Source organism: Pseudophryne corroboree, chromosome 9 (assembly GCF_028390025.1).
Source record: "Pseudophryne corroboree isolate aPseCor3 chromosome 9, aPseCor3.hap2, whole genome shotgun sequence".
Classification (NCBI taxonomy): domain Eukaryota; kingdom Metazoa; phylum Chordata; class Amphibia; order Anura; family Myobatrachidae; genus Pseudophryne; species Pseudophryne corroboree.
Window position 1 is genome coordinate 154,519,192 of NC_086452.1, and position 26,235 is coordinate 154,545,426.

Sequence of the window (26,235 nt, forward strand, 5' to 3'; positions counted from 1 at the left end):
CATACTACATCCCCAGCAGACATATATTATAATGGGATGTGCCAGTTACATAGTTACTATATCCTTATAAAATGAGTGATAATTACTACATGTGCAGTCATATGACTTTGTATGATGCTATGGAATCCTTGTGGCGCCATATAAATAAAAGACAAATAACAATAATTCTATGAAAAGGTATTCCTTCTTACAAATCCGTCCATATCATTACATAATTACCAGTCTGTTCCTCACAAATCCTAAACACAGACAAGTAACACATCACTTTGAAATTATCTATAAAACAGTAAATAAGTAAGGATGTAATTGAAGCCAGGTGCTGCTTATCAAGTGAACCTCATTAATTGATCATTAGAAAGTGTGACCACCTCTCTGTAAAATCAGAACCTTTGGCAGCTCGGGAGGATCAGATTTGTGCCAAGGAGAAAAGACATTTGCAGTGAATACGGAGAAGCATTTGTTGCTGATCATCCTTGAAAGTGTAATGAAGCCATTTCCAAACAATGTGAGGTCCTTCCATTCTACAGTGAGAAAGAGAATCTGCAAATAGATAACCTTGAAGGCGATTGCCAACATTTCCTGGACTTGGATTCTCCTCAGATTCACACAAAGATAAGAGACTATAATGCTCCAAGAAATTGCATAGAACCAAAAATACATGTCTAGGGATCTACAGGGCTCTGTTAGTACAGAAATGGTTAATGTTCATGACTGTACCATCAGAAAAAGACTGACCTAGTGGGGCTTTCATGTAAAGATAGTTGGTAGAAAGCCCCTTCACTCCAATATAATAATATTGCAGTACGGTTTAGGTTTGCTATTGGTCCCTTAAGATTAGATGTATCAAATTTTAGGATTTGGTGAGGAATAAATCACTGTTAATTATATACTGATATGTAAAAACACAAATTTCTGTGTGTGGACTCTTTTCCACATGAATATATAATCCCTTGGGAAGGGTTCACTACGGCTGGCCGGCGGTCGGGCTCCCGGCGACCAGCATACCGGCGCCGGGAGGCCGACCGCCGGCTTACCGACAGTGTGGCGAGCGCAAATGAGCCCCTTGCGGGCTCGCTGCGCTCGCCACGCTACGGGCACGGTGGCGCGCTATGCGCGCCACACTATTTTATTCTCCCTCTATGGGGGTCGTGGACCCCCACGAGGGAAAATAAGTGTCGGTATGCCGGCTGTCGGGCTCCCGGCGCCGGTATACTGAGCGCCGGGAGCCCGACCGCCGGCATACAGAAGACCACCCCTTGGCAAATGTATCCTTATATTTGTTGCTTACCACATATAATTGTTGCTTAGTGATGTCCCATAAATGTTCAATGAAGCAGGATTAGAGGCAGGAGATTGTAGGGTAACATTTGACAATGCATTTTCTGCTAAGAAGTGGATTTGGCACTATAATCTTCTGCACCAGTTTGACTTCAGAATTAGGTTTGTGCCACCATGCCAGCACCTGAGGGGTTCCTGGAAGGATGTAGGCTGGTGGTGCACTGTTGGAGCAGCAGAGGTGGCACTTTCCACTGCACTGTATCTCTCGTGACTCAATCACATGAGACTGTTTTCCGGGGGTCAGCGAAGCATCTGATGAGCTCTGATTTTAGGAGCTCAACATGGGCTTATCTGTCTCCTGGTGCTCAGCTACTACTCTTGTGTAGCTTAGGATACGTGTGAGAGAAGCTGGTAGTCAGGGGGCATCTGGGGGAAAACTTGTGGGCAGGGGGTGGTATGTGTGTGAGAGAGGCATGGAGTGGCAAGTATAGGAAAAGATAGTAAGCAGGAAGCTTGAGATAAAAAAACTTGTGGTTAGGTGGTGGCATGTGTGACACATTTTGATGGGCAACTGCATGTGAGAACAGATTAGGGGCACGGGAGCATGTGAGAGAAAAGCTGCTTGGGCATTTGGGCAGTAAGAAAAAGCAGGGGGCAGCAAGGGGCATGTATCAGGTGTGTATTATCTATGTTAAGTGTGTATATACTTTGGTACGACCTATACACAGGGCTTAGATTGTATAAAGTGTACAGGGTTTAGGATTGTACTAGGTGTATGTGACCTGTGTGTATAATATGTGTTTGAGAGTGACTTGAATATAGTGATCAGTATAGGTAAATCAGTAGGGGAGCCCCCAAAACAGTATATAGTCGTCACATGACATGCTGAGAATGTGGGTGTAACTAGCCGCTTTACCTGTGTACCTACCAGAGAGAATTCGTTATTTTAAGGGGAGGGGGAATTATGCTTTGAGTGGGAAGTAGCCCATACTGTAACAAAGTGGTTAGGTAGTAAAAGGCATAGCATTGAATGAATGACACATAAATCTATATGCAAGTCTGATTTATGTCAGACATGACCCATACATGTGAATATATAGCTGTAAACTGCAGGGATTCAGACATGACCCATACATGTGAATATATAGCTGCAAACTGCAGGGATTCCCTTTTTATTTATTTATAAAAAGACCAAAGGGTTATTTATAAGTGACCATGGTTTGGGGTCAGCTGCGAAAAAGTTACGGTTCCTTAAAATATTTTGTATACAAATTTGATAGGTCCATGAAGTCATGTTCTGTTTTAATTATTCCATTTCCTGATTATAGGAATTCCCAGAAAGTTGCCTTGTTCTCCCTGCATGTATTTTAGTTTACAAGTCATAAAATGTCTGTGTGTGTCTATCTGTGACCTCAGCCAGACATTCTCCTTATTCTCTGACTTGTTTCCTCCAGATGGCAAATATCTGCTATCTGAATGATCCCAGTGTCAGTGAATGAAGTGGGTCACTATACAGAATATTTCATGTCCCAGTTTTGCATTCTCGTCCCACATGAACCGTTGCACTATGTGAAACATTCTTTACAGCAGATAATGGCCTGTAGCTTATTCTTGTCATCGTCTTTGAACTGCAGGAACAACGCGTCCATCCGTTGGTCATCAATGGTCTCACAGTAAAGAGCTAAACTTTTCATGGTACATTTAAAGCTTATGAATCATTGCGTCAAAAATAGACACACAGAGATCCAACTGATTCAGTTTGTATAACAGCAAGTGCATTGGTTAGTGATGTCACACACAATATGGGGTGGACCATCAGTGTTTATAGATTCTTCTTCCCATAAATTATTGTTTGATGTGTAAATGGATGGCATTCAGGGGTTGAGGGACAGGTAGAAACAGGTGTATATGAAGTGTTCCTTGTTTTCTGTGTTTATTAAAGTGTGAAGTCAAATTTAAAGTTAAAAAAATGGTATCAAGCTTTGTACAGTAGAGCTAAAAACATTTAAAATATATGTATTAGAATTCCAACTTGGCATCCTAAATGTAGACCTTTCCATAAATAACTTTTATAGTTATTGGCGATGCTAGGTAGAGCTTTGTTGAGTATCTAGTACAGTACAATGAAGGACATCTGTTTGTGTATACAGAGCTCCTGACTAATTCTGACCACATGCTCTGCTGTAGTGTAGAGGTATCAGGCAGCTAGGTAGATATTGCTCCGTGTGGTGCCACAAAAAGATCATCTTCCAGATTACAGCAGTAATACAAGCTCCACAGACGCCAACAGTTAAGTAGCAGCTCTTCCCGCGGCCCGAATGACCCATTGGTCTGCCAGGTGGCCACTGTTAATCTGTACAGTCTTCTCGTATTTTCAAATGCGGTTATTGGATTCCTAAATAGATTTCTTTATTGTACTAGTTGGAACTTCGTGGATATAGTTTATATTGCTTCTACATCAAAATATTGAGGTTTCTGAATCCGAGATGGATTGTATAGAAATGTGTTTTGAAGTCCCTTCTATTAAATTATTTTAAAATAAAGAGAGAGCCTTTATATATCTGTGATCTTCCTTCCCTTCATCTGTGTATAGCACACTGACTTCACACCTATGGGTTTATTTGTGGCTTATAGCCCTTTTACACTGAACGAAATACCCGGAATATTGCCAGGGCGACCCGGGTCTTGGGTCAGTGTGAAATGGACTACCAGGGTTATTCCGGAGTCCGACCCAGGTAGCCTCCAGTATGAAATGCATGACTCAGATCTTGCCTAAAAGGAGCTGAGTGTCCACTGTAGATGACATCATCTACAAGCGTCCACTGTTAGACAGAAGACACGGGTCACTGGAAGACCCGGGTCCAGTGTGAACAACGACCGCCTGGAATTTACCCATAACCATTCGCCAGTGTGAAAGGGGTAAGGAACCTAAAACCCAGTTCCAACCCCGTGTTCAGTATCCTGGCTTGGATTCAGGGTTATGGTGTGAAAATGGTATAATTAACTCCACAAAAAAAATATTGGCCTTGTGTCTAGTTTTGAGCGCCCTTGATGCTGCCCACCCATAGGCATTCTAATTCCTTCAGCCTGATCACCAAACAACTTGTTGAAAATGTAACTAAACATGTCAAGGTGCAAATTTATGCAGTTTAAGTTAATTATCAAATTGCTTGTTTTCCAGATGGCAAATTCGAGGAGCCATTTCTCATCAGCCAGGTCACTGTTGACCTGTTTTTTTTTTTTTGTTCTGTCCAGTCATGTCGTATTGGAACCTGACCATTCGGCACAATCATCTGGGAACACACGCGTCCATAACGTTGGTCCTGTCTGTTACGTTAGACTTGCCCATGTGTGGAGCGCCTCCCCACAGAAGGGATGTAGTCATGTGACCGACGTTCAGGAGACCCACAGCCACATAACCTCCCGCTACATCCCGCTCTCTCACAATCCTGACTGTCGGCATGCTTACCAACAGGGACTATTCCCACTCATGGGAGCCCGCACAAGGCTTGCTGCACTCACTGCCTAACACCCCCCCCCCCCTCCCCCCACGCCGGGATTCCGCTGCCGGGATCCCGGCGTCGGTATGCTGACAGCCAGTCAAGCAAACAACACCCCCACAAGTATGCTGGTCCCACTGCAGCTGGAAAGGGAGGGGGGGGGACCTGGGCCCTGCCAGGTTCCTCCTGCAAACCCAGGCCCAGGTACCCACCCTTCCCTCTCAGCTGCCCTGATGATGGGCCTATTTTTATGTGGTGGCCTTCCTGTAGCTGTAGCTCCATCTTCTCTATTGTTTATCTGGCCCTGACTTTAATTGATACGTCAGTATTTTGCTGCTTTAAGTAACAACAGTAGTTTATGAGCTGCCTTTTTGTTGCATTGCTGGTAATAGCAATGGGGAAGAATTTGTATCATTATAGTAGCTAGGAATACTTAAGCTGGGTTCCCTGTTGTTAGTACATGTGTTTAATCATCTCTGTGACTGTTGTTCACATGGATTCCTGAAGGGAGAAGTTTCCATGTATCATTTGGCAGTGTACAGGCTGTGTCAGGGCTGCCGCTCAGAATTTCCCAGGCTAATGATATCCTTATAAATGACACTCATGAAAGCAGCGTCCCATGACACTTCATTTTCAGCCACATAACTTCAGCCAATGATGGTGATTATGACTTTCCCCCATCTTAATCAGTAAACATTCCTTTCTCTCATAATAAGTTCTGTACACAAGAGAAATAGTCTGGTGAGAGAAGAATGGCGACTAGAAAGTACACTGTATTTCCTCTGCCGCCATGAGAACTTGGTGTTGGATTCCTGTGTGATTGCTTCAAGGAATATTGTATATACGGTAGTGTGGGGGAAAGCAGAATCTGTAGAGGGAAATTATGTTACTAAAAGAGAACTAGATGCTTGCTCCGAGCTCCCAGAAGGTGTAGGTGGGAAAATTGCAGGTATACACAGGTGGGTCACACACTTCCAGCATCCAGTGTTTGTTCTGATACAGGGAAAATAGAAAAAGGAAATTCAGTCACACAAGATATTACCTAGAGAGAAGGTGCTTTCCCTGTATATGACGTACAATGTGCATTCACATAAAACAAATGATATAGTTATTAATTTCCTTATCATGACCATTTTATGTTGTTTGAAAAAGCCAACATCACTAGCCATACATATTCCTTTTGTTGGGATATGTGTGTACAGGTGGTGGTGGTATGGCAGAGTGTATGTACACACCAGCGCGGATGCCCGGAGTCATTGAGCAGCCCAGTTCTTAACCAGTGGGGTTGTTTATTCAGCAGTTATGAGAAGTGTACAGTCGTACTCACAGTTATACTTCTACTGACGATTATGCATGGAGCGGAGCATACTGGTCACCAGCCAGTGATTATATTCAGTTTAGTGGTGCAGGATACAAGCGAGAACAGAGTGTTGATAAGCATTGTGAAATGCAGTAAATGGAGGGTTTACTGTCTCCCACTGTGGCGTTCTAACATAGTGACAAGGTGGCACCGCGCATAAGAGCGCTACTGCGCATATTACATATTTTGGTTCCTACAGGGAGTCTTCATATCCTACGGAAAGCAGTATTATGCTCCAAAATTGTGTACATGGGACAAATGTGCACATCACCCGTATGAAGAGTTGTACGCATCTTGTGATGCCCCTTTAGTATACACTTTGTTTGCTAGTCGTAGTCATCAGTTGTACACTTGCACCAGCCTATACTAGTTGGGGAAGAGATGCCTAGAAATAGGCACCTTTACACTTACATCCATCCCTGTATAGCTGTCCTATATAACACCGTCACATTACAGGAAAGTTCCATCGTAAGTATAGATGCAGTCAAACTGTGTGTGATGCACAGGGAGCAAACGTGCAAATAGGCATATGTTCATCTCCGCACCAGCATCTAGGAGTATAAGTGATAATTCTGCCACTGCTGTTCTAAGAATAAACCTTTACTGAGTGAAGTAGTCGGACCAGAAGGGGTGTCGGCTTCGGTTAAACTCCTACCCTCCAGTGCCTAACCCTAACCCCCACCCCAATAATAATCTTCGGGATGTGTGCTGTCAGTGTCCCTGCAACGGTCTCCTAAGGGGTGTCGGGATCCCAATGTCGGTCACATGACTGCTGGGATGCGTAACGCATACCCCGAGAATTATTAAATGAGTAATACCCCTTTCTCTAACGTCCTAAGTGGATGCTGGGACTCCGTAAGGACCATGGGGAATAGCGGCTCCGCAGGAGACAGGGCACAAAATAAAAGCTTGAGATATCAGGTGGTGTGCACTGGCTCCTCCCCCTATGACCCTCCTCCAAGCCAGTTAGATTTTTGTGCCCGGCCGAGAAGGGTGCAAACTAGGTAGCTCTCCAGAGCTGCTTAGAATAAAAGTTTAGTTAGGTTTTTTTTATTTTCAGTGAGTCCTGCTGGCAACAGGCTCACTGCATCGTGGGACTAAGGGGAGAAGAAGCGAACTCACCTGAGTGCAGAGTGGATTGGGCTTCTTAGGCTACTGGACGTTAGCTCCAGAGGGACGATCACAGGTTCAGCCTGGATGGGTCACCGGAGCCGCGCCGCCGTCCCCCTTACAGAGCCAGAAGAGACGAAGGTCCGGTGAAAGCGGCGGCAGAAGACATCCTGTCTTCAAGACTAAGGTAGCGCACAGCACCGCAGCTGTGCGCCATTGCTCTCAGCACACTTCACACTCCGGTCACTGAGGGTGCAGGGCGCTGGGGGGGAGCGCCCTGAGACGCAATATAACACACATATACCTTAGCTGGCAAAAGGAATACATCACATATAGCTCCAGGGCTATATGGATGTATTTTTTCCCCTGCCATTTTACACAAAAAAGCGGGAGTTAAGGACGTCGTGAAGGGGCGGGGCCTATCTCCTCAGCACACTGGCGCCATTATTCCCTCACAGCTCCGCTGGAAGGACGGCTCCCTGATTCTCCCCTGCAGTACTGCATCTGATTCAGGGTAAAAAAGAGAAGGGGGGGCATTTTGGCAGCAAATAACTAGATTAACAGCAGCTATAAGGGATTAACACTTATATAAGGTTATCCCTGTATATATATAGCGCTGGGTGTGTGCTGGCAGACTCTCCCTCTGTCTCTCCAAAGGGCTAAGTAGGGTCCTGTCCTCTATCAGAGCATTCCCGGTGTGTGTGCTGTGTGTCGGTACGCGTGTGTCGACATGTATGAGGAGGAAAATGAGGTGGAGGCGGAGCAGTTGCCTGTGTTAGTGATGTCACCCCCTAGGGAGTCGACACCTGACTGGATGATTGTGTTTAAGCAATTAAGTGATAATGTCAGCAATTTACAAAAAACTGTTGACGACATGAGAAAGCCGGCAAATCAATTAGTGCCTGTTCAGGCGTCTCAGACACCCTCAGGGGCCCTAAAACGGCCGCTACCTCAGTGGGTCGACACGGATCCAGATACAGATACTGAATCTAGTGTCGACGGTGACGAGACAAACGTAATGTCCAGTAGGGTCCACACGTTACATGATCACGGCAATGAAAGAGGCATTGAACCTTTCTGACACTACAAATACCTCAAAGGCGGGTATTATGTGGGGTGTGAAAAAACTGCCAATAGTTTTTCCTGAGTCTGAGGAAATAAATGAGGTGTGTGATAAAGCGTGGGTTTCCCCCGATAAAAAACAGCTAATTTCTAATAAGTTATTAGCACTATACCCTTTCCCGCCAGAGGTTAGGGCACGGTGGGAAACACCCCCTAGGGTAGATAAGGCGCTCACACGTTTATCTAAACAAGTAGCGTTACCGTCCCCTGATACGGCCACCCTCAAAGAACCAGCTGATAGGAGGCTGGAAAATATCCTGAAAAGTATATACACACATACTGGTGTTATACTGCGACCAGCAATCTCATCAGCCTGGATGTGCAGTGCTGGAGTCGCATGGGCGGATTCCCTGACTGAGAATATTGATACCCTGGATAGGGACAATATTCTGTTAACTATAGAACATCTAAAGGATGCATTGCTATATATGCGTGATGCGCAGAGGGATATTTGTACCCTGGCATCAAGAGTAAGCGCAATGTCCATCTCTGCCAGAAGAGCATTATGGACCAGACAGTGGTCAGGGGACGCAGATTCCAAACGGCACATGGAAGTATTGCCGTATAAGGGGGAGGAGTTATTTGGGGCTGGTCTAACAGACCTGGTGGCCACGGCAACGGCTGGAAAATCCACCTTTTTACCCCAGGTTACTTCACAAGCGAGCAAAAGGTCACTCTTTTCTGCCCAAGGGCAGAGGAAGAGGAAAAAGGCAGCACCATGCAGCCGCTTCCCAGGAGCAGAAGCCCTCCCCTGCTTCTGCCAAGTCTTCAGCATGACGCTGGGGCTTTACAAGCAGACTCAGACACGGTGGGGGCCCGTCTCAAGAATTTCAACGCGCAGTGGGCTCACTCGCAAGTGGATCCCTGGATTCTACAGGTAGTATCACAGGGGTACAAACTGGAATTCGAGGCGTTTCCTCCTCATCGGTTCCTGAAGTCTGCTTTACCAAAGTCTCCCTCCGACAGGGAGGCAGTTCTGGAAGCCATTCACAAGCTGTACTCCCAGCAGGTGATAATCAAGGTACCCCTCTTACAACAGGGGAAGGGGTATTATTCCACACTATTTGTGGTACCGAAGCCGGACGGCTCGGTGAGACCAATATTAAATCTAAAATCTTTGAACACTTACATAAAAAGGTTCAAATTCAAGATGGAGTCACTCAGAGCGGTGATAGCGAACCTGGAAGAGGGGGACTATATGGTGTCGCTGGACATCAAGGATGCTTATCTCCACGTCCCAATATATCCTTCTCACCAAGGGTACCTCAGGTTTGTAGTACAAAACTGTCATTATCAGTTTCAGACGCTGCCGTTTGGATTGTCCACGGCGCCTCGGGTCTTTACCAAGGTAATGGCCGAAATGATGATTCTTCTACGAAGAAAAGGCATCTTAATTATCCCTTACTTGGACGATCTCCTGATAAGGGCAAGAACCAAGGAACAGTTAGAAGTCGGAGTGGCACTATCTCAGGTAGTGCTAAGTCAGCACGGATGGATTCTAAATATTCCAAAATCGCAGCTGATTCCAACGACACGTCTACTGTTCTTAGGAATGATTCTGGACACAGTCCAGAAGAAGGTGTTTCTCCCGGAGGAGAAGGCCAGGGAGTTATCCGAGCTAGTCAGGAACCTCCTAAAACCAGGACAGGTCTCAGTGCATCAGTGCACAAGGGTCCTGGGAAAAATGGTGGCTTCTTACGAAGCGATTCCATTCGGAAGATTCCATGCAAGAACTTTTCAGTGGGATCTACTGGGAAAATGGTCCGGATCGCATCTTCAGATGCATCAACGGATAACCCTGTCGCCAAGGACAAGGGTGTCTCTCCTGTGGTGGCTTCAGAGGGCTCATCTACTAGAGGGCCGCAGATTTGGCATTCAGGATTGGATCCTGGTAACCACGGATGCCAGCCTGAGAGGCTGGGGAGCAGTCACACAGGGAAGGAATTTCCAGGGCTTGTGGTCAAGCATGGAAACATCTCTTCATATAAACATTCTAGAACTAAGGGCCATTTACAATGCCTTAATTCAAGCAAAACCTCTGCTTCAGGGTCAGGCGGTGTTGATCCAGTCGGACAACATCACGTCAGTCGCCCACATAAACAGACAGGGCGGCACGAGCAGCAGGAGGGCAATGGCAGAAACTGCAAGGATTCTTCGCTGGGCGGAAAATCATGTGATAGCACTGTCAGCAGTGTTCATTCCGGGAGTGGACAACTGGGAAGCAGACTTCCTCAGCAGACACGACCTTCACCCGGGAGAGTGGGGACTTCACCCAGAAGTCTTCCACCAAATTGTAAACCATTGGGAAAGACCAAAGGTGGACATGATGGCGTCACGTCTAAACAAAAAACTGGACAGATATTGCGCCAGGTCAAGGGACCCTCAGGCAATAGCAGTGGACGCTCTGGTAACGCCGTGGGTGTACCAGTCAGTGTATGTATTCCCTCCTCTGCCCCTCATACCGAAAGTATTGAGAATCATAAGAAGGAGAGGAGTAAGAACTATACTCGTGGTTCCGGATTGGCCAAGAAGGTCTTGGTACCCGGAACTTCAAGAGATGCTCACGGACGAACCGTGGCCTCTACCTCTAAGACAGGACCTGCTACTGCAGGGGCCTTGTCTGTTCCAAGACTTACCGCGGCTGCGTTTGACGGCATGGCGGTTGAACGCCGGATCCTGAAGGACAAGGGCATTCCAGAAGAAGTCATCCCTACTCTGGTAAAAGCCAGAAAGGAAGTAACCGCAAAACATTATCACCGCATTTGGCGTAAATATGTTGCGTGGTGTGAGGCCAAGAAGGCCCCTACACAGGAATTTCAATTGGGTCGTTTCTTGCATTTCCTGCAAACAGGACTGTCTATGGGCCTAAAATTAGGGTCCATTAAGGTTCAAATTTCGGCCCTGTCGATATTCTTCCAGAAAGAACTGGCTTCAGTACCTGAAGTTCAGACATTGTGAAAGGGGTGCTGCACATACAGCCTCCTTTTGTGCCTCCAGTGGCACCTTGGGATCTCAATGTTGTGTTGAGATTTCTAAAATCACACTGGTTTGAACCATTGTCTACGGTAGATTTAAAATATCTCACGTGGAAGGTGTCGATGCTGTTGGCCTTGGCTTCAGCTAGGCGTGTGTCAGAATTGGCGGCTTTATCATGTAAAAGCCCTTACCTAAATTTTCATTCTGACAGGGCGGAATTGAGGACTCGTCCTCAATTTCTACCTAAGGTGGTTTCTGCATTTCACATGAACCAACCTATTGTGGTACCTGCGGCTACTAGGGACTTAGAGGACTCTAAGTTGCTGGACGTTGTCAGGGCCTTGAAAATATATGTTTCCAGGACGGCTGGAGTCAGGAAAACTGACTCGCTGTTTATCCTGTATGCACCCAACAAGCTGGGTGCTCCTGCTTCAAAGCAGACGATTGCTCGTTGGATTTGTAGTACAATTCAGCTTGCACATTCCGTGGCAGGATTGCCACAGCCAAAATCAGTAAAAGCCCATTCCACAAGGAAAGTGGGCTCATCTTGGGCGGCTGCCCGAGGGGTCTCGGCTTTACAACTTTGCCGAGCAGCTACTTGGTCAGGGGCAAACACGTTTGCTAAATTCTACAAATTTGATACCCTGGCTGAGGAGGACCTGGAGTTCTCTCATTCGGTGCTGCAGAGTCATCCGCACTCTCCCGCCCGTTTGGGAGCTTTGGTATAATCCCCATGGTCCTTACGGAGTCCCAGCATCCACTTAGGACGTTAGAGAAAATAAGATTTTACTTACCGATAAATCTATTTCTCGTAGTCCGTAGTGGATGCTGGGCGCCCATCCCTAGTGCGGATTGTCTGCAATACTTGTATATAGTTATTGTTACAAAAAATTTGGGTTATTATTGTTGAGCCATCTTTTCAGAGGCTCCTTTAAATTTATCATACTGTTAACTGGGTTCAGATCACGAGTTGTACGGTGTGATTGGTGTGGCTGGTATGAGTCTTACCCGGGATTCAATATCCTTCCTTATTATGTACGCTCGTCCGGGCACAGTATCCTAACTGGCTTGGAGGAGGGTCATAGGGGGAGGAGCCAGTGCACACCACCTGATATCTCAAGCTTTTATTTTGTGCCCTGTCTCCTGCGGAGCCGCTATTCCCCATGGTCCTTACGGAGTCCCAGCATCCACTACGGACTACGAGAAATAGATTTATCGGTAAGTAAAATCTTATTTTCACTTCACCACAAAAACCTGTGTTATTTCCAAGTTAACCTGGGTCGTAGCTCAATGTGAAAGGGTTAACCCAGGTTGGTCAGGAAAGGACCAGGGATACAGGCCAATGTTAACGGGTAACACGGGTCGTCCAACCCAGGTCCTGTTCACTGCATAAGGAAAGATGCATTCCCGGTGCTTGGAGATGATGACATCTTCAAGCGCCGACAGATGTAAGCCCTGGCAACAACTCAGGTCCTGCCAGCGGTGTGAACGGGGTTCAAGCCGCTGTAACACAGCTTAAAACCCGTGTTCAGTATGACAGGAAAGGCTCTGCCTCTCCTGCCTCACCCCACCGCACATCACTGCTGGGAATGCGTTCTGAAAGGGATATAATAATGTTGTTTACGTGTACGTAAATTAAATCCACTTACCCATAAAAAAAAATGTTGAGGACTAATTCAGTAGTTATTCATCTGTTGCTGTTTGATGAGCATTGTACATGACCAAAAATCTGTTATCACACATCAGTGTAAGATCTATTACTAGTTGCATAATAGTTTGACGAGGACACTCTGGGTGTACTTAGTAAAAGATGGGATGATTTCTTGTTACGGAATTATACCATGTAAAATAAGAAGTGGATTTATTGTGAAATACAGATGTACTAGTTCTGTGTTTCCAATACAGTGTTATCAAGATTATTAGTGGTTTATATGAGGCTCATTGGGTGGGCATGCATGAAAAAAAGAAGTACTGGCTGTTTTTGCAAGTGTGATCACATTATGCTTACATGGCATGTTCCTGGGGTCTAGGTGTGTTTTGCCTTCTGCAGCTGTTATGCATTCCAAGACGGAATACTCCAAATTAATTGTGAGACTCAAATGGATGGGGTTTGTTTGTGAACTATATATCATGGACAGAAGGATCAGGGGAGCGCAAAAAGTTGTTGTACAGAAGACGTCTAAAGGTGAATACACACAGTAAACTATATCGGCCAGTGTGTATGCAGCTGTTAACTATATCGCCCAGTGTGTATGCAGCTGACGACTAGCGATGCACGGCCCGGCTGGTCGTTAACGACCCTCTGTCTCGGCCGTGCATGCAGCTCAGTTTGGACTCCTCATCCAAAGCTGCATGCCGCGGCATTACATCACATGGTGTGTATGCTCACCGTTGGGCGGACCGGCCCGGGAGGGGAAACACTAGGCGATGTTCCTCAGAGTACATCACCTACTGTGTACCCACCTTAATAGATACAAAAAGTAGCAATTTATTAGAAGGTTATAATAATATAGACGAGATGAGTAGTTGGCCACTATACTCAGTAGGTACATCAAGTTAGGATGCCAGGGAAGTCTCTCATGTATGGTATAACAATGCACGGCACTCCAGCATTTGTAGAAGAAAAACACAGTTGTGTTTATTAGGCTTAAAGCAGCCAAAGATATCAGACATGTCCGATAAACAGTATGCTGCACTATATAAGAAACTGTTAATAAATAAATAAAATGTTTTGTGCATAGCTCATCACCAGTGGTTCTCAACCTCGGTCCTCAAGTACCTCCAACAGTTCATGTTTTCCAGGTCACCTAGCTGGTGCACAGGTGTATTCATTACTCACTGACACATTTTAAAAGACCCACAGGTGGAGCAAATTATTTCACTTGCAATCCTGTGAGGAGAACTGGAAAACATGAACTGTCGGGGGTACTTGAGGACCACGGTTGAGAACCACTGCTCTACCCTATTGGAAGTATATGTATGTATGTATGTATGTATGTATTTATGCATGTATGTGTATGTATATATATATATATATATATATATATATATATATATATATATATTTATTTCTCTAACGTCCTAGAGGATGCTGGGGACTCCGTAAGGACCATGGGGAATAGACGGGCTCCGCAGGAGACATGGGCACTTTAAGCAAGACTTTAGACTCTGGGTGTGCACTGGCTCCTCCCTCTATGCCCCTCCTCCAGACCTCAGTTTTAGACTGTGCCCAGGGGAAGATGGGTGCACTGCAGGGAGCTCTCCTGCTAAGAAAGCATTTTGTTAGGTTTTTTCTTATTTTCAGGGAGCTCTGCTGGCAACAGACTCCCTGCATCGAGGGAGAGAGGAGCAGACCTATTTAAATGATAGGCTCTGCTTCTCGGCTACTGGACACCATTAGCTCCAGAGGGAGTGGAACACAGGTTCGTCCTGGGCGTTCATCCCAGAGCCGCGCTGCCGTTCTCCTCACAGAGCCGGAAGAAACGAAGAAAGAAGACTACTAAGGCGGCAGAAGCCCTCGGGTGCTTCACTGAGAGAACGCACAGCACTGCAGCTGTGCGTCATTGCTCCCATACACCTCACACACTCCGGTCACTGTAAGGGTGCAGGGCGCAGGGGGGGGGGGGGGGGGGCGCGGCGCCCTGGGCAGCAATAGAATACCTCTCCTATGGCAAATGACTATATACATGTACAGGTGGGCACTGTACATGTATATAAAAGAGCCCCCGCCATATTTTATTAAGTTTGAGCGGGACAGAAGCCCGCCGCCGAGGGGACGGGTCTTCTCCCTCAGCACTCACCAGCGCCATTTTCTCTCCACAGCACCGCTGAGAGGAAGCTCCCCGGACTCTCCCCTGCTTGGCACACGGTGAAAGAGGGTTTTAAAGTAGAGGGGGGGGGGGGGGGGCACATAATTGGCGATTATACATTACAGCAGCGCTACTGGGTAAACATTCTGTGTTTTTCTCCGGGGTCATATAGCGCTGGGGTGTGTGCTGGCATACTCTCTCTCTGTCTCTCCAAAGGGCCTAAAGAGGAACCTGTCTTCAGAAAAGAGTTTCCCTGTGTGTGTGGAGTGTGTCGGTACGCGTGTGTCGACATGTTTGATGATGAAGGCTCGCCTAAGGAGGAGGGGGAGTGCATGATTGTCAGGTCGCCGTCGGCAACGCCGACACCGGACTGGATGGATATGTGGAATGTCTTGAATGCTAATGTAAATGTATTGCATAAGAGATTAGACAAGACTGAGGCTAGGGATCAGTCAGGTAGTCAGACCATGCCTGTCCCAGTGGCACCGGGACCTTCTGGGTCTCAGAAACGCACATTATCCCAGATCACTGACACAGATACCAACACGGATTCAGATTCCAGTGTCGACTATGAGGATGCAAAATTACAGCCAAAAGTGGCTAAAGGTATTCGTTACATGATCATTGCTATTAAAGAGGTTTTGCATATTACTGAGGAACCCCCTGTCCCTGACACGAGGGTACACATGTATAAAGAGAAAAAGCCTGAGATCTCCTTTCCGTCCTCATTTGAGCTAAGTGAATTGTGCGAAAAGGCTTGGGAATCTCCAGACAGGAGACTACAGGTTCCCAAAAGGATTCTTATGGCGTATCCCTTCCCACAAAAGGACAGGATACGATGGGAATCTTCGCCTAAAGTAGACAAGGCGTTGACACGCTTATCCAAGAAGGTGGCACTGCGTTCCCAGGATACTGCTACCCTCTAGGATCCTGCGGATCGTAAGCAGGAAGTTACCATGAAGTACATTTACACACATTCTGGTACTATTGTTAGGCCGGCTATGGCATCGGCCTGGGTTTGTAGTGCTGTCGCAGCATGGACAGATTCCTTGTCTACAGAGATTGAGACCCTAGATAAGGATACCATTCTAATGACCCTAGAGCATATCAAGGATGCTGCGTTATATATGAGGGATGCTCAAAGAGACATTTGTTTACTAAGCTCCAGAATAAATGCTATGTCTATTTCTGCTAGGCGACTCTTGTGGACCCGACAGTGGACGGGGGATGCCGACTCAAAGCGGCATATGGAGTCGTTGCCTTACAAGGGGGAGGAGTTGTTTGGAGAAGGCCTCTCGGACCTTGTCTCTACTGCTGCGGCTGGTAAATCGAATTTATACCTTATGTACCCCCACAACATACTAAGAAGGCACCTCATTACCAAATGCAGTCCTTACGTTCAAATAAAAGCAAAAAGATACGGGGATCGACCTTTCTTGCCAGGCAAGGGAAAAAAGCTGCACACAGCTAGTTCCCAGGAGCAGAAGCCCCCCCCCCCCCACGTCTGCAAAATCCACCGCATGACGCTGGGACTTCCCTGGGGGGGCCAGATCAAGTGGGGGCACGTCTTCGATTTTTCAGCCACGTCTGGGTTCACTCACAGGTGGATCCCTGGGCAATAGAGATTGTTTCTCAGGGATACAGGCTGGAATTTGAAGAGATGCCTCCTCGCCAGTTTTTCAAATCGGCTCTGCCAGCTTCTCCATCAGAAAGGGAGTTAGTGTTAACTGCAATTCAAAAATTGTACCTGCAACAGGTGATAGTCAAGGTTCCTCTTCTCCAGCAAGGAAAGGGGTATTACTCAACCCTGTTTGTGGTTCCGAAACCGGACGGTTCGGTCAGACCCATTTTGAATCTGAAATCCCTGAACCTGTACTTGAAAAAGTTCAAGTTCAAGATGGAATCGCTCAGAGCGGTCATCGCCAGCCTGTAGGGGGGGGATTGGATGGTTTTCCTGGACATAAAGGATGCTTACCTTCATGTTCCGATTTTTCTTCCTCACCAGGCGTTCCTGAGATTTGCGGTACAGGACTGTCATTACCAATTTCAGACGTTGCCGTTAGGGCTTTCCACGGCCCCGAGAATTTTCACCAAGGTAATGGCGGAAATGATGGTGCTCCTGCGCAAGCAGGGTGTCACAATTATCCCATACTTGGACGATCTCCTCATAAAGGCGAGATCTCGAGAGAAGTTCCTGGACAGCGTGTCACGGTCAGTGAGGATGTTGCAACAGCACGGCTGGATTCTCAATATTCCGAAGTCCCAGCTGGTTCCTACAACGTGTCTGACCTTTTTGGGCCTGATTCTGGACACAGAACAGAAAAAGGTTTTTCTTCCGATGGAAAAGGCTCAGGAGCTCATAGCTCTGGTCAGGAACCTATTAAAGCCAAAAAAGGTTTCAGTGCTTCACTGCACCCGTGTCCTGGGGAAGATGGTGGCATCGTACGAGGCCATCCTCTTCGGCAGGTTCCATGCGAGGACTTTTCAATGGGACCTACTGGACATATGGTCTGGGTCTCATTTACAAATGCATCAAAGGGTCACCCTGTCTCCCAGAGCGAGGATATCTCTCCTGTGGTGGCTGCACAGTGCTCACCTCCTGGAAGGACGCAGGCTCCGAGGTTGGGGAGCAGTCACACAGGGAAGAAATTTCCAAGGACTTTGGTCAAGTCAAGAGACTTGTCTTCACATCAACATCCTGGAACTAAGGGCCATATACAACGCCCTACGTCAAGCGGAGATCTTACTTCGCAATCGACCAGTTCTGGTCCAGTCAGACAACATCAGCGCAGTAGCTCATGTAAACCGCCAAGGCGGCACAACGAGCAGAATGGCAATGGCGGAAGCCACCAGAATTCTTCGATGGGCGGAGAATCATGTAAGCGCTCTGTCAGCAGTGTTCATTCCGGGAGTGGACAACTGGGAAGCAGACTTCCTCAGCAGACACGATCTGCATCTAGGAGAGTGGGGACTTCATCAGGAAGTCTTCGCGCACATTGCAAGTCGGTGGGGACTGCCCCAAATAGACATGATGGCATCCCGCCTCAACAAAAAGCTACAAAGGTATTGCGCCAGGTCAAGAGACCCTCAGGCGGTAGCTGTGGACGCCCTAGTGACACCGTGGGTGTTCCAGTCGGTATATGTGTTTCCTCCTCTTCCTCTCATACCCAAGGTGTTGAGGATAATAAGGAAAAGAGGAGTGAGAACAATTCTCATTGTTCCAGATTGGCCACGAAGGACCTGGTATCCGGATCTGCAAGAAATGCTCACAGAAGATCCGTGGCCTCTTCCTCTAAGGCAGGACCTGTTACAACAAGGTCCTTGTCTGTTCCAAGACTTACCGCGGCTGCGTTTGACGGCATGGCGGTTGAACGCCGGATCCTAGTGGAAAAAGGTATTCCGGATGAGGTCATTCCTACGCTAATAAAAGCTAGGAAGGACGTGACGTCTAAACATTATCACCGAATATGGCGAAAATATGTTTCGTGGTGTGAGGCCAGGAATGCTCCTACCGAAGAATTCCATCTAGGCAGTTTTCTTCACTTCCTACAAACTGGAGTGAATTTGGTCCTAAAATTAGGCTCCATTAAAGTTCAGATTTCGGCCTTATCCATTTTCTTTCAAAAGGAATTGGTCTCGTTACCTGAAGTACAGACTTTTGTGAAGGGAGTACTGAATATTCAGCCTCCTTTTGTACCTCCGGAGGCGCCTTGGGACCTTAACGTGGTGTTAAGTGTCCTTAAGTCACATTGGTTTGAACCACTTAAAACAGTGGAGTTGAAATATCTCACTTGGAAGGTGGTCATGTTGTTAGCCTTGGCTTCGGCTAGGCGAGTTTCGGAATTGGCGGCTTTATCACATAAAAGCCCCTATCTGGTTTTCTATATGGATAGAGCGGAGTTGCGGACCCGTCCTCAATTCCTACCTAAGGTGGTCTCATCCTTTCATATGAACCAACCTATTGTCGTGCCTGTGGCTACACGTGACTTGGAGGATTCCGAGTCCCTTGATGTGGTCAGGGCTTTGAAAATTTACGTGGCCAGAACGGCTAGGATCAGAAAAACAGAAGCACTGTTTGTCCTGTATGCAGCCAACAAGGTTGGCGGACCTGCTTCAAAGCAGACTATTGCTCGCTGGATCTGTAACACGATTCAGCAGGCGCATTCTACGGCAGGATTGCCGTTACCGAAATCGGTTAAGGCCCATTCCACTAGGAAGGTGGGCTCGTCTTGGGCGGCTGCCCGAGGGGTCTCGGCACTACAGCTGTGCCGAGCTGCTACTTGGTCGGGGTCAAACACTTTTGCAAAGTTCTATAAGTTTGATACCCTGGCTGAGGAGGACCTCCTGTTTGCTCAATCGGTGCTGCAAAGTCATCCGCACTCTCCCGCCCGTTTGGGAGCTTAGGTATAATCATCATGGTCCTTACGGAGTCCCCAGCATCCTCTAGGACGTTAGAGAAAATAAGATTTTACACTTACCGGTAAATCTATTTCTCGTAGTCCGTAGAGGATGCTGGGCGCCCGTCCCAAGTGCGGACTTCTTCTGCAAGACTTGTATATAGTTATTGCTTACATAAGGGTTATATTATAGTTCATCGGTTTGGACTGAGACTATGTTGTTTGTTCATACTGTTAACTGGTTAGTTTATCACAAGTTATACGGTGTGATTGTTGTGGCTGGTATGAATTTTGCCCTTGGATTAACAAAAATCCTTTCCTCGTACTGTCCATCTCCTCTGGGCACAGTTTCCCTAACTGAGGTCTGGAGGAGGGGCATGGAGGGAGGAGCCAGTGCACACCCAGAGTCTAAAGTCTTTCTTAAAGTGCCCATGTCTCCTGCGGAGCCCGTCTATTCCCCATGGTCCTTACGGAGTCCCCAGCATCCTCTACGGACTACGAGAAATAGATTTACCGGTAAGTGTAAAATCTTATTATAACACACACACACACACACACACACACACACACACACACACACACACACACACACACACAACAACGCTTTCACCAAAGTGTAACAAATGCCAAAGCGCCCATTTCTTTTTGCACCCACTGTACACATTTAATGGAAGCTTTTAATACTGTAGAACATGTGAAAAGAAAAATGTCCTTTCTTGTTTAATCAGGGGGTCTAGTACTTTGCTGCAACCTAAGGTTACTGTTTGTGACTTGTCCAGCTAGTTAAACACTGGAGATTGTCACCACCAGTACACATTATAATAGGATTACATTACATGCTTTCATCTCTCAGCACACACTTGCATCCTTGTTAGCTGCAGACCTCCTAATAATGAAAGGCAAACAAGAAGGGACATACTTCCCATTACCTGGCTAATGCAGATAATCTCTTGCGCTGGTGAGAAAAATATCAACTGTAGTAAATGTTTCTATCATCATCTTATTATGCCCCTGTAAAAAGCAAAGTGGAGCTGTGTCAAGGTTCATATTAGGTGAAGCACCCTGTTGCTGGCAGGGTGATGCCTGGCTGGAGAAACTACCGGGTGAGGACAGGGGTGTGATGTAGGCTTGGTGCATCAGGTATGCAACTGGGGAGCATGAGAATGTTTAATGGTTTGTATACAGCAATGAAAGCCCCGGGGAGCTCAGCTGGTGAGGTCTTCTCATAGGGTTAGAATTTCATTGGTGAGTAAGAGGAATCACATGAGAATTCTAGCACTCTATACATGGCAGGCTGTGTACTCGCATGCCAGAAAGCACTGAGTTCATAGACACTGCTCCATCTGAGCAAATAAGCCCAGACAAATGCTGGAAGTAGGAGCTGGGTGAAAGCCGACACACTGCATCGAGGGAAGCAGCACCACGGTGGGGGAGAATACAGCTCACACATTAGTCCCCTTGGCCGGCCGTGTATGACTGCCACAGCATAGGTTTGACAATGTCCAAGGACTGTTTTTGCAATGTCTATGAAGCAGTCACAGCAGCTCTGTGCTGCTTCTACCAGCGTAAATCCATTATTGGGGTCAAGGTGAGTACTGGGTTACTTATGGCGGAGAACGATGTACTGTGATGATTTACATAAGATGGTAACGTGTATATTATAGATATTATGGCTAATGCTGACATTAACTCAGCTTTGTTAAATGTCATGTGGTACTGTAACATGTAATCGCATAGCAGCATGGGACAGGCAGCAGGATTAATATTGATTTTTATATATATATATATATATATATATATATATATATATATATATATAATTTTTTTATTTTATTTTCTATTAATTCTTGGTAGTTTTTATTATGTTGAAATAATGGACCTATATGTGTTTTTCTGGCAAATGCTACAATTTAGCTTTATCTCTTTTCTTGGTGTGTCTGTCATATTGAATAAACCAGGATAAAGTTGGATAAATAGCTTCTAATGAATATTCAGCCATAGCTAATTATTACCGGATAAAGTGCCTCTTAGCGTTAAATGTTCTCTGGTTTGTATGCATGTCATTATCCTCCGGGGCTGGCTGGCTATTGTTGACCTCTAACCTAATAGTAATGAAACCTAGATCTGTTCATCTATATTCTGCAGACTTTTGCCTCGAACAAATTAGATTCCTAGCGTTTGTACAAAGAGACGTAGTACACCTGTAATAATCTCCATTCCTTATAGAGTGATTTGTTGTTCGGAATTACAAGTGGCAGTAGCAGTTCCTAAATGAGGTGATCTCCGCAGTTGTGGATCATAGAAGATTGGGGAGTAAGCCATTGTACTTCTTCTATCAGTGACAACTTATGTTTTTCTGCTGAAGAAGCATTTATTACACCTCACTACTGCAGGTGTTCGTAGGTATTTGCGATGCCACTATATTAGCACTTACAGTATGCTATTTTTGTGCTGATTGGTGAATTACATGATTTCCCCCCCATGAGTATAGAATTGCAGTGTTAGGAATAGTATTTATGAAATAAATGCGCACACATGGTATATACATTACAAATGCACATTTATTCGTAAATAGCTGATTTTGACTTTATGCCACTACCACATAAATGAAAGGTCTCCATTACTTCCACCATACTGCTGACGGAATGCAAACACAACATAAAATACTGTAGGACTGACTGAACTTTTTGCTGAATGGAGTGTGTATAGATAGGGGACAGCGTATGCAGTCTAGACCGCATGAGGAGGGTATGGACTCAGCACAGGGATTGATGATGTTAGGTGCAGCTAGTGTCGGGATGCAGGGGACAGCGCACAGCTGTAATGCCCAGCTGTATTATCAAAGTCTAATTTAAAATCTGTTCATTGCCTGCTCTCATTGCATTTTACATGGGTAGTCCCAGTTTATTTACATACAAAGTAGTCAATTGGTGCAGGATACAGATTAATTGGCCCTTTTATTAGTGAATACCTAATTTTTCTATATGCTATACAACATATTTTAAAGGGGCGCCTTATCAAACCATAGAGAGATAAAGTGGAGAAGTTGTTATGAGCAACTTTTTTACTTTGTCTCTCTCTAAAATAAGATTGGCTATGCACTTTAAAGATGCACTTATGTCCCTTCCCCTACCTACAGTGCGCGACTGTATCTTGTATGGGGTTGCAGATCCATATCACATAAAGGTGAAACTTTTATAATCACTATATATATATATATATATATATATTTTATTGAAGTCGTTTTTTTGCATTTGCTAAAATAGCTCTGAGATTCCCATAGGAACTCTCCATTTGGGCTAATCCATCATGTCCCCGGAGAGAGTATTTGTGAGCGTGTTCAGCCTGGGAATAAAACCCAGAATATGCTTCTTGCCAATAAAGCAGACACCGTTTCCTTCCTTCTCTCTCTCTCTCTCTCTCTCTCTCTTGTCTTTTCCCTTGGAATGAACTGTACTTTGTGTATTTATAGAATGGTCTTTGTGGAGACTATTTACATGTCATTTATCTTGCATATAGTATTATGCTCACTACTCTGCTTGTATTGTATGGCGTGATCTTACCTCCAGGGCCAGCTCCAGGCCTACTAACACCCTGAGCGAGAAAATGTAAAAGCGCCCCCCCCCCCCCCGCCCCCCAACCCCTATGCAGAGGGCTCGTTCCAGTAAAAGTGGGTGTGGACCCTGGAAAAGTGGGCGTGGCCTTGTAACTTCATATTATCAGACTATAAATAAATACATTTCTCTAACGTCCTTGAGGATGCTGGGACTCCGTAAGGACCATGGGGAATAGACGGGCTCCGCAGGAGATAGGGCACTTTAAGAAAGCTTTGGATTCTGGGTGTGCACTGGCTCCTCCCTCTATGACCCTCCTCCAGACCTCCGTTTTACACTGTGCCCAGAGCAAGATGGGTGCACTGTAGAGAGCTCTCTAGAGTTCTCTGCTTGAAAGCATTTTTGTTTGGATTTTTCTTCTACTTTTTACTACTTTTTCACAGGGAGCACTGCTGGCAACAGGCTCCCTGCATCGAGGGACTGAGGAGAGAGGAGCAGACCTTCTTGTCAAAGATAGGCTCTGCTTCCTCGGCTACTGGACACCATTAGCTCCAGAGGGGGTGAACGCAGGTTCTTACTGGGCGTCCACCCCCGGAGCCGCGCCGCCGTTCTCCTCACAGAGCCAAAAGTACAGAAGTCAGAAGACGTCTCAGGCGGCAGAAGCCTTCAGCTTCACTGAGGTAACGCACAGCACTGCAGCTGTGCGTCATTGCTCCCATACACCTCACACACTCCGGTCACTGTAAGGGTGCAGGGCGCAGTGGGGGGGGGCGCCGCGCCCCGGGCAATATAAACCTCTGCATGGCAAAAAGAATATATACATGTACAGGTGGGCTCTGTACATGTATATAAAAGAGCCCCCGCCATATTTTCCTAAGTTTGATCGGGACAGAAGCCTGCCGCCGAGGGGGCGGGGCTTCTCCTTCAGCACTCACCAGCGCCATTTTCTCTCCACAGCACTGCTGAGAGGAAGCTCCCCGGACTCTCCCCTGCATACACGCGGTGAAAGGGTGCTTAAAAGAGAGGGGGGGGGGCACAAAATTGGCGGTTTACATATTACACAGCGCTGCTGGGGAAAAACATTTTGTATTGGTCTCCAGGGTTATCTGTCTCTCCAAAGGGCCTTGACAGGGATACTGTCTTCAGAAAAGGGGTTCCCTGTGTGTGTGAAGTGTGTCGGTACGCGTGTGTCGACATGTTTGACGAGGAAGGCTCGCTTACGGTGGAGGGGGAGTATTTGAATGTCAGGTCGCCGTCGGCAACGCAGACACCGGAATGGGTGGTTATGCTGAATGTCTTGAATGCAAATGTAAATCAATTGCATAAAAGGTTAGACAAGGCAGAAGCTAGGGATCAGTCAGCTACCCAGTCCATGCCTGTCCCTGTAGCGCCAAGCCCGTCGGGGTCTCAGAAGCGCACTATATCCCAGATCGATGACACAGATACCGACACAGATTCTGACTCTAGTGTCGACTATGAAGATGCAAAATTACAGCCGAAGGTGGCTAAGGGTTATACGGTACATGATTATGGCCATTAAAGAGGTTTTGCATATTACTGAGGAACCCCCTGTCCCTGACACGAGGGTACACATGTATAAAGAGAAAAAGCCTGAAGTCACTTTTCCATCATCATTTGAGTTAAGTGAATTGTGCGAAAAGGCTTGGGACTCTCCAGATAGGAGACCACAAGTTCCCAAAAGGATTCTTATGGCGTATCCCTTTCCGCAAACTGATAGGATACGCTGGGAATCTTCACCAAAAGTGGACAAGGCGCTGACACGCTTGTCCAAAAAGGTGGCACTGCCTTCTCAGGATACGGCTTCCCTCAAGGAACCGGCTGATCGCAGGCAGGAAATTACCTTGAAGCACATTTACACTCACTCCGGTACTATTGCTAGACCGGCTATGGCGTCGGCCTGGGTTTGTAGTGCAGTTGTGGCATGGGCAGATTCCTTATCTGCGGAGATTGACACCTTAGATAGGGATGCCATTCAAATGACCATAGAGCATATCAGAGATGCTGCCTTGTATATGAGAGATGCTCAGAGAGACATTTGTTTATTAAGCTCCAGAATAAATGCTATGTCTATTTCTGCTAGGCGACTCCTGTGGACCCGGCAGTGGACGGGAGATGCCGATTCTAAGCGGCACATGGAGTCCTTGCCGTACAAGGGGGAGGAGTTGTTTGGAGACTGCCTCTCGGACCTAGTCTCTACGGCTACGGCTGGTAACTCGAATTTTTTACCTTATGTCCCCCCGCAGCATACTAAGAAGGCACCTCATTATCAAATGCAGTCCTTTCGTTCCAATAAAAACAAGAAGGTGCGGGGATCGTCCTTTGTTACCAGAGGAAAAGGCAGGGGAAAGAAGCTGCACACAGCTAGTTCCCAAGAGCAGAGTCCTCACCTGCGTCTGCAAAATCCACCGCATGACGCTGGGGCTTCCCTGGGGGAGGCAGATCTGGTGGGGGCTCGTCTTCGGTTTTTCAGCCACGTCTGGGTTCAATCGCAGATGGATCCCTGGGCAATAGAGATTGTTGCTCAGGGATACAGGCTGGAATTCGAAGACTTGCCTCCTCGCCGGTTTTTCAAATCGGCTCTGCCGACTTCCCCGTCAGAGAGGGAGTCAGTGTTGACAGCAATCCAAAAATTGTATGTTCAACAGGTGATTGTCACAGTTCCTCATCTCCAGCAGGGAGAGGGATATTATTCAACCCTGTTTGTGGTCCCGAAACCGGACGGTTCGGTCAGGCCCATTTTAAACCTGAAATCTCTGAACTTGTACTTGAAAAGGTTCAAGTTCAAAATGGAATCACTCCGGACGGTCATCGCCAGCCTGGAGGGGGGGGATTGGATGGTGTCCCTGGACATAAAGGATGCATACCTTCATGTTCCAATATTCCCCCCTCATCAGGCATTCCTGAGATTTGCAGTGCAGGACTGTCACTACCAATTTCAGATGTTGCCGTTTGGGATTTCCACGGCCCCGAGGATTTTCACCAAGGTAATGGCGGAAATGATGGTGCTCCTGCGCAGGCAGGGGGTCACAATTATCCCATACTTGGACGATCTCCTAATAAAGGCGAGATCTCGGGAGAAGTTGCTGGACAGCGTGTCTCTGTCCATGA

At 46.6% G+C, this 26,235-nt stretch overlaps 1 protein-coding gene across 2 annotated transcripts in view; it reads left to right on the plus strand.

Annotated features, from left to right (window-relative positions):
* The window catches only part of BCAR3 (BCAR3 adaptor protein, NSP family member), a 207,247-nt gene that overhangs the window by 91,371 nt on the left and 89,641 nt on the right, over positions 1-26,235 (plus strand). The window contains exon 1 of one of the 2 annotated variants that reach the window (XM_063939865.1): positions 20,864-21,140. The exons of the other annotated variant lie outside the window; for it this stretch is intronic. Coding sequence (XP_063795935.1) covers positions 21,051-21,140 — 90 coding nt within the window. The 5' untranslated portion in view covers positions 20,864-21,050. Of the gene's footprint in view, positions 1-20,863; positions 21,141-26,235 lie in introns of those variants that run through there. 2 annotated transcript variants of the gene reach the window in all.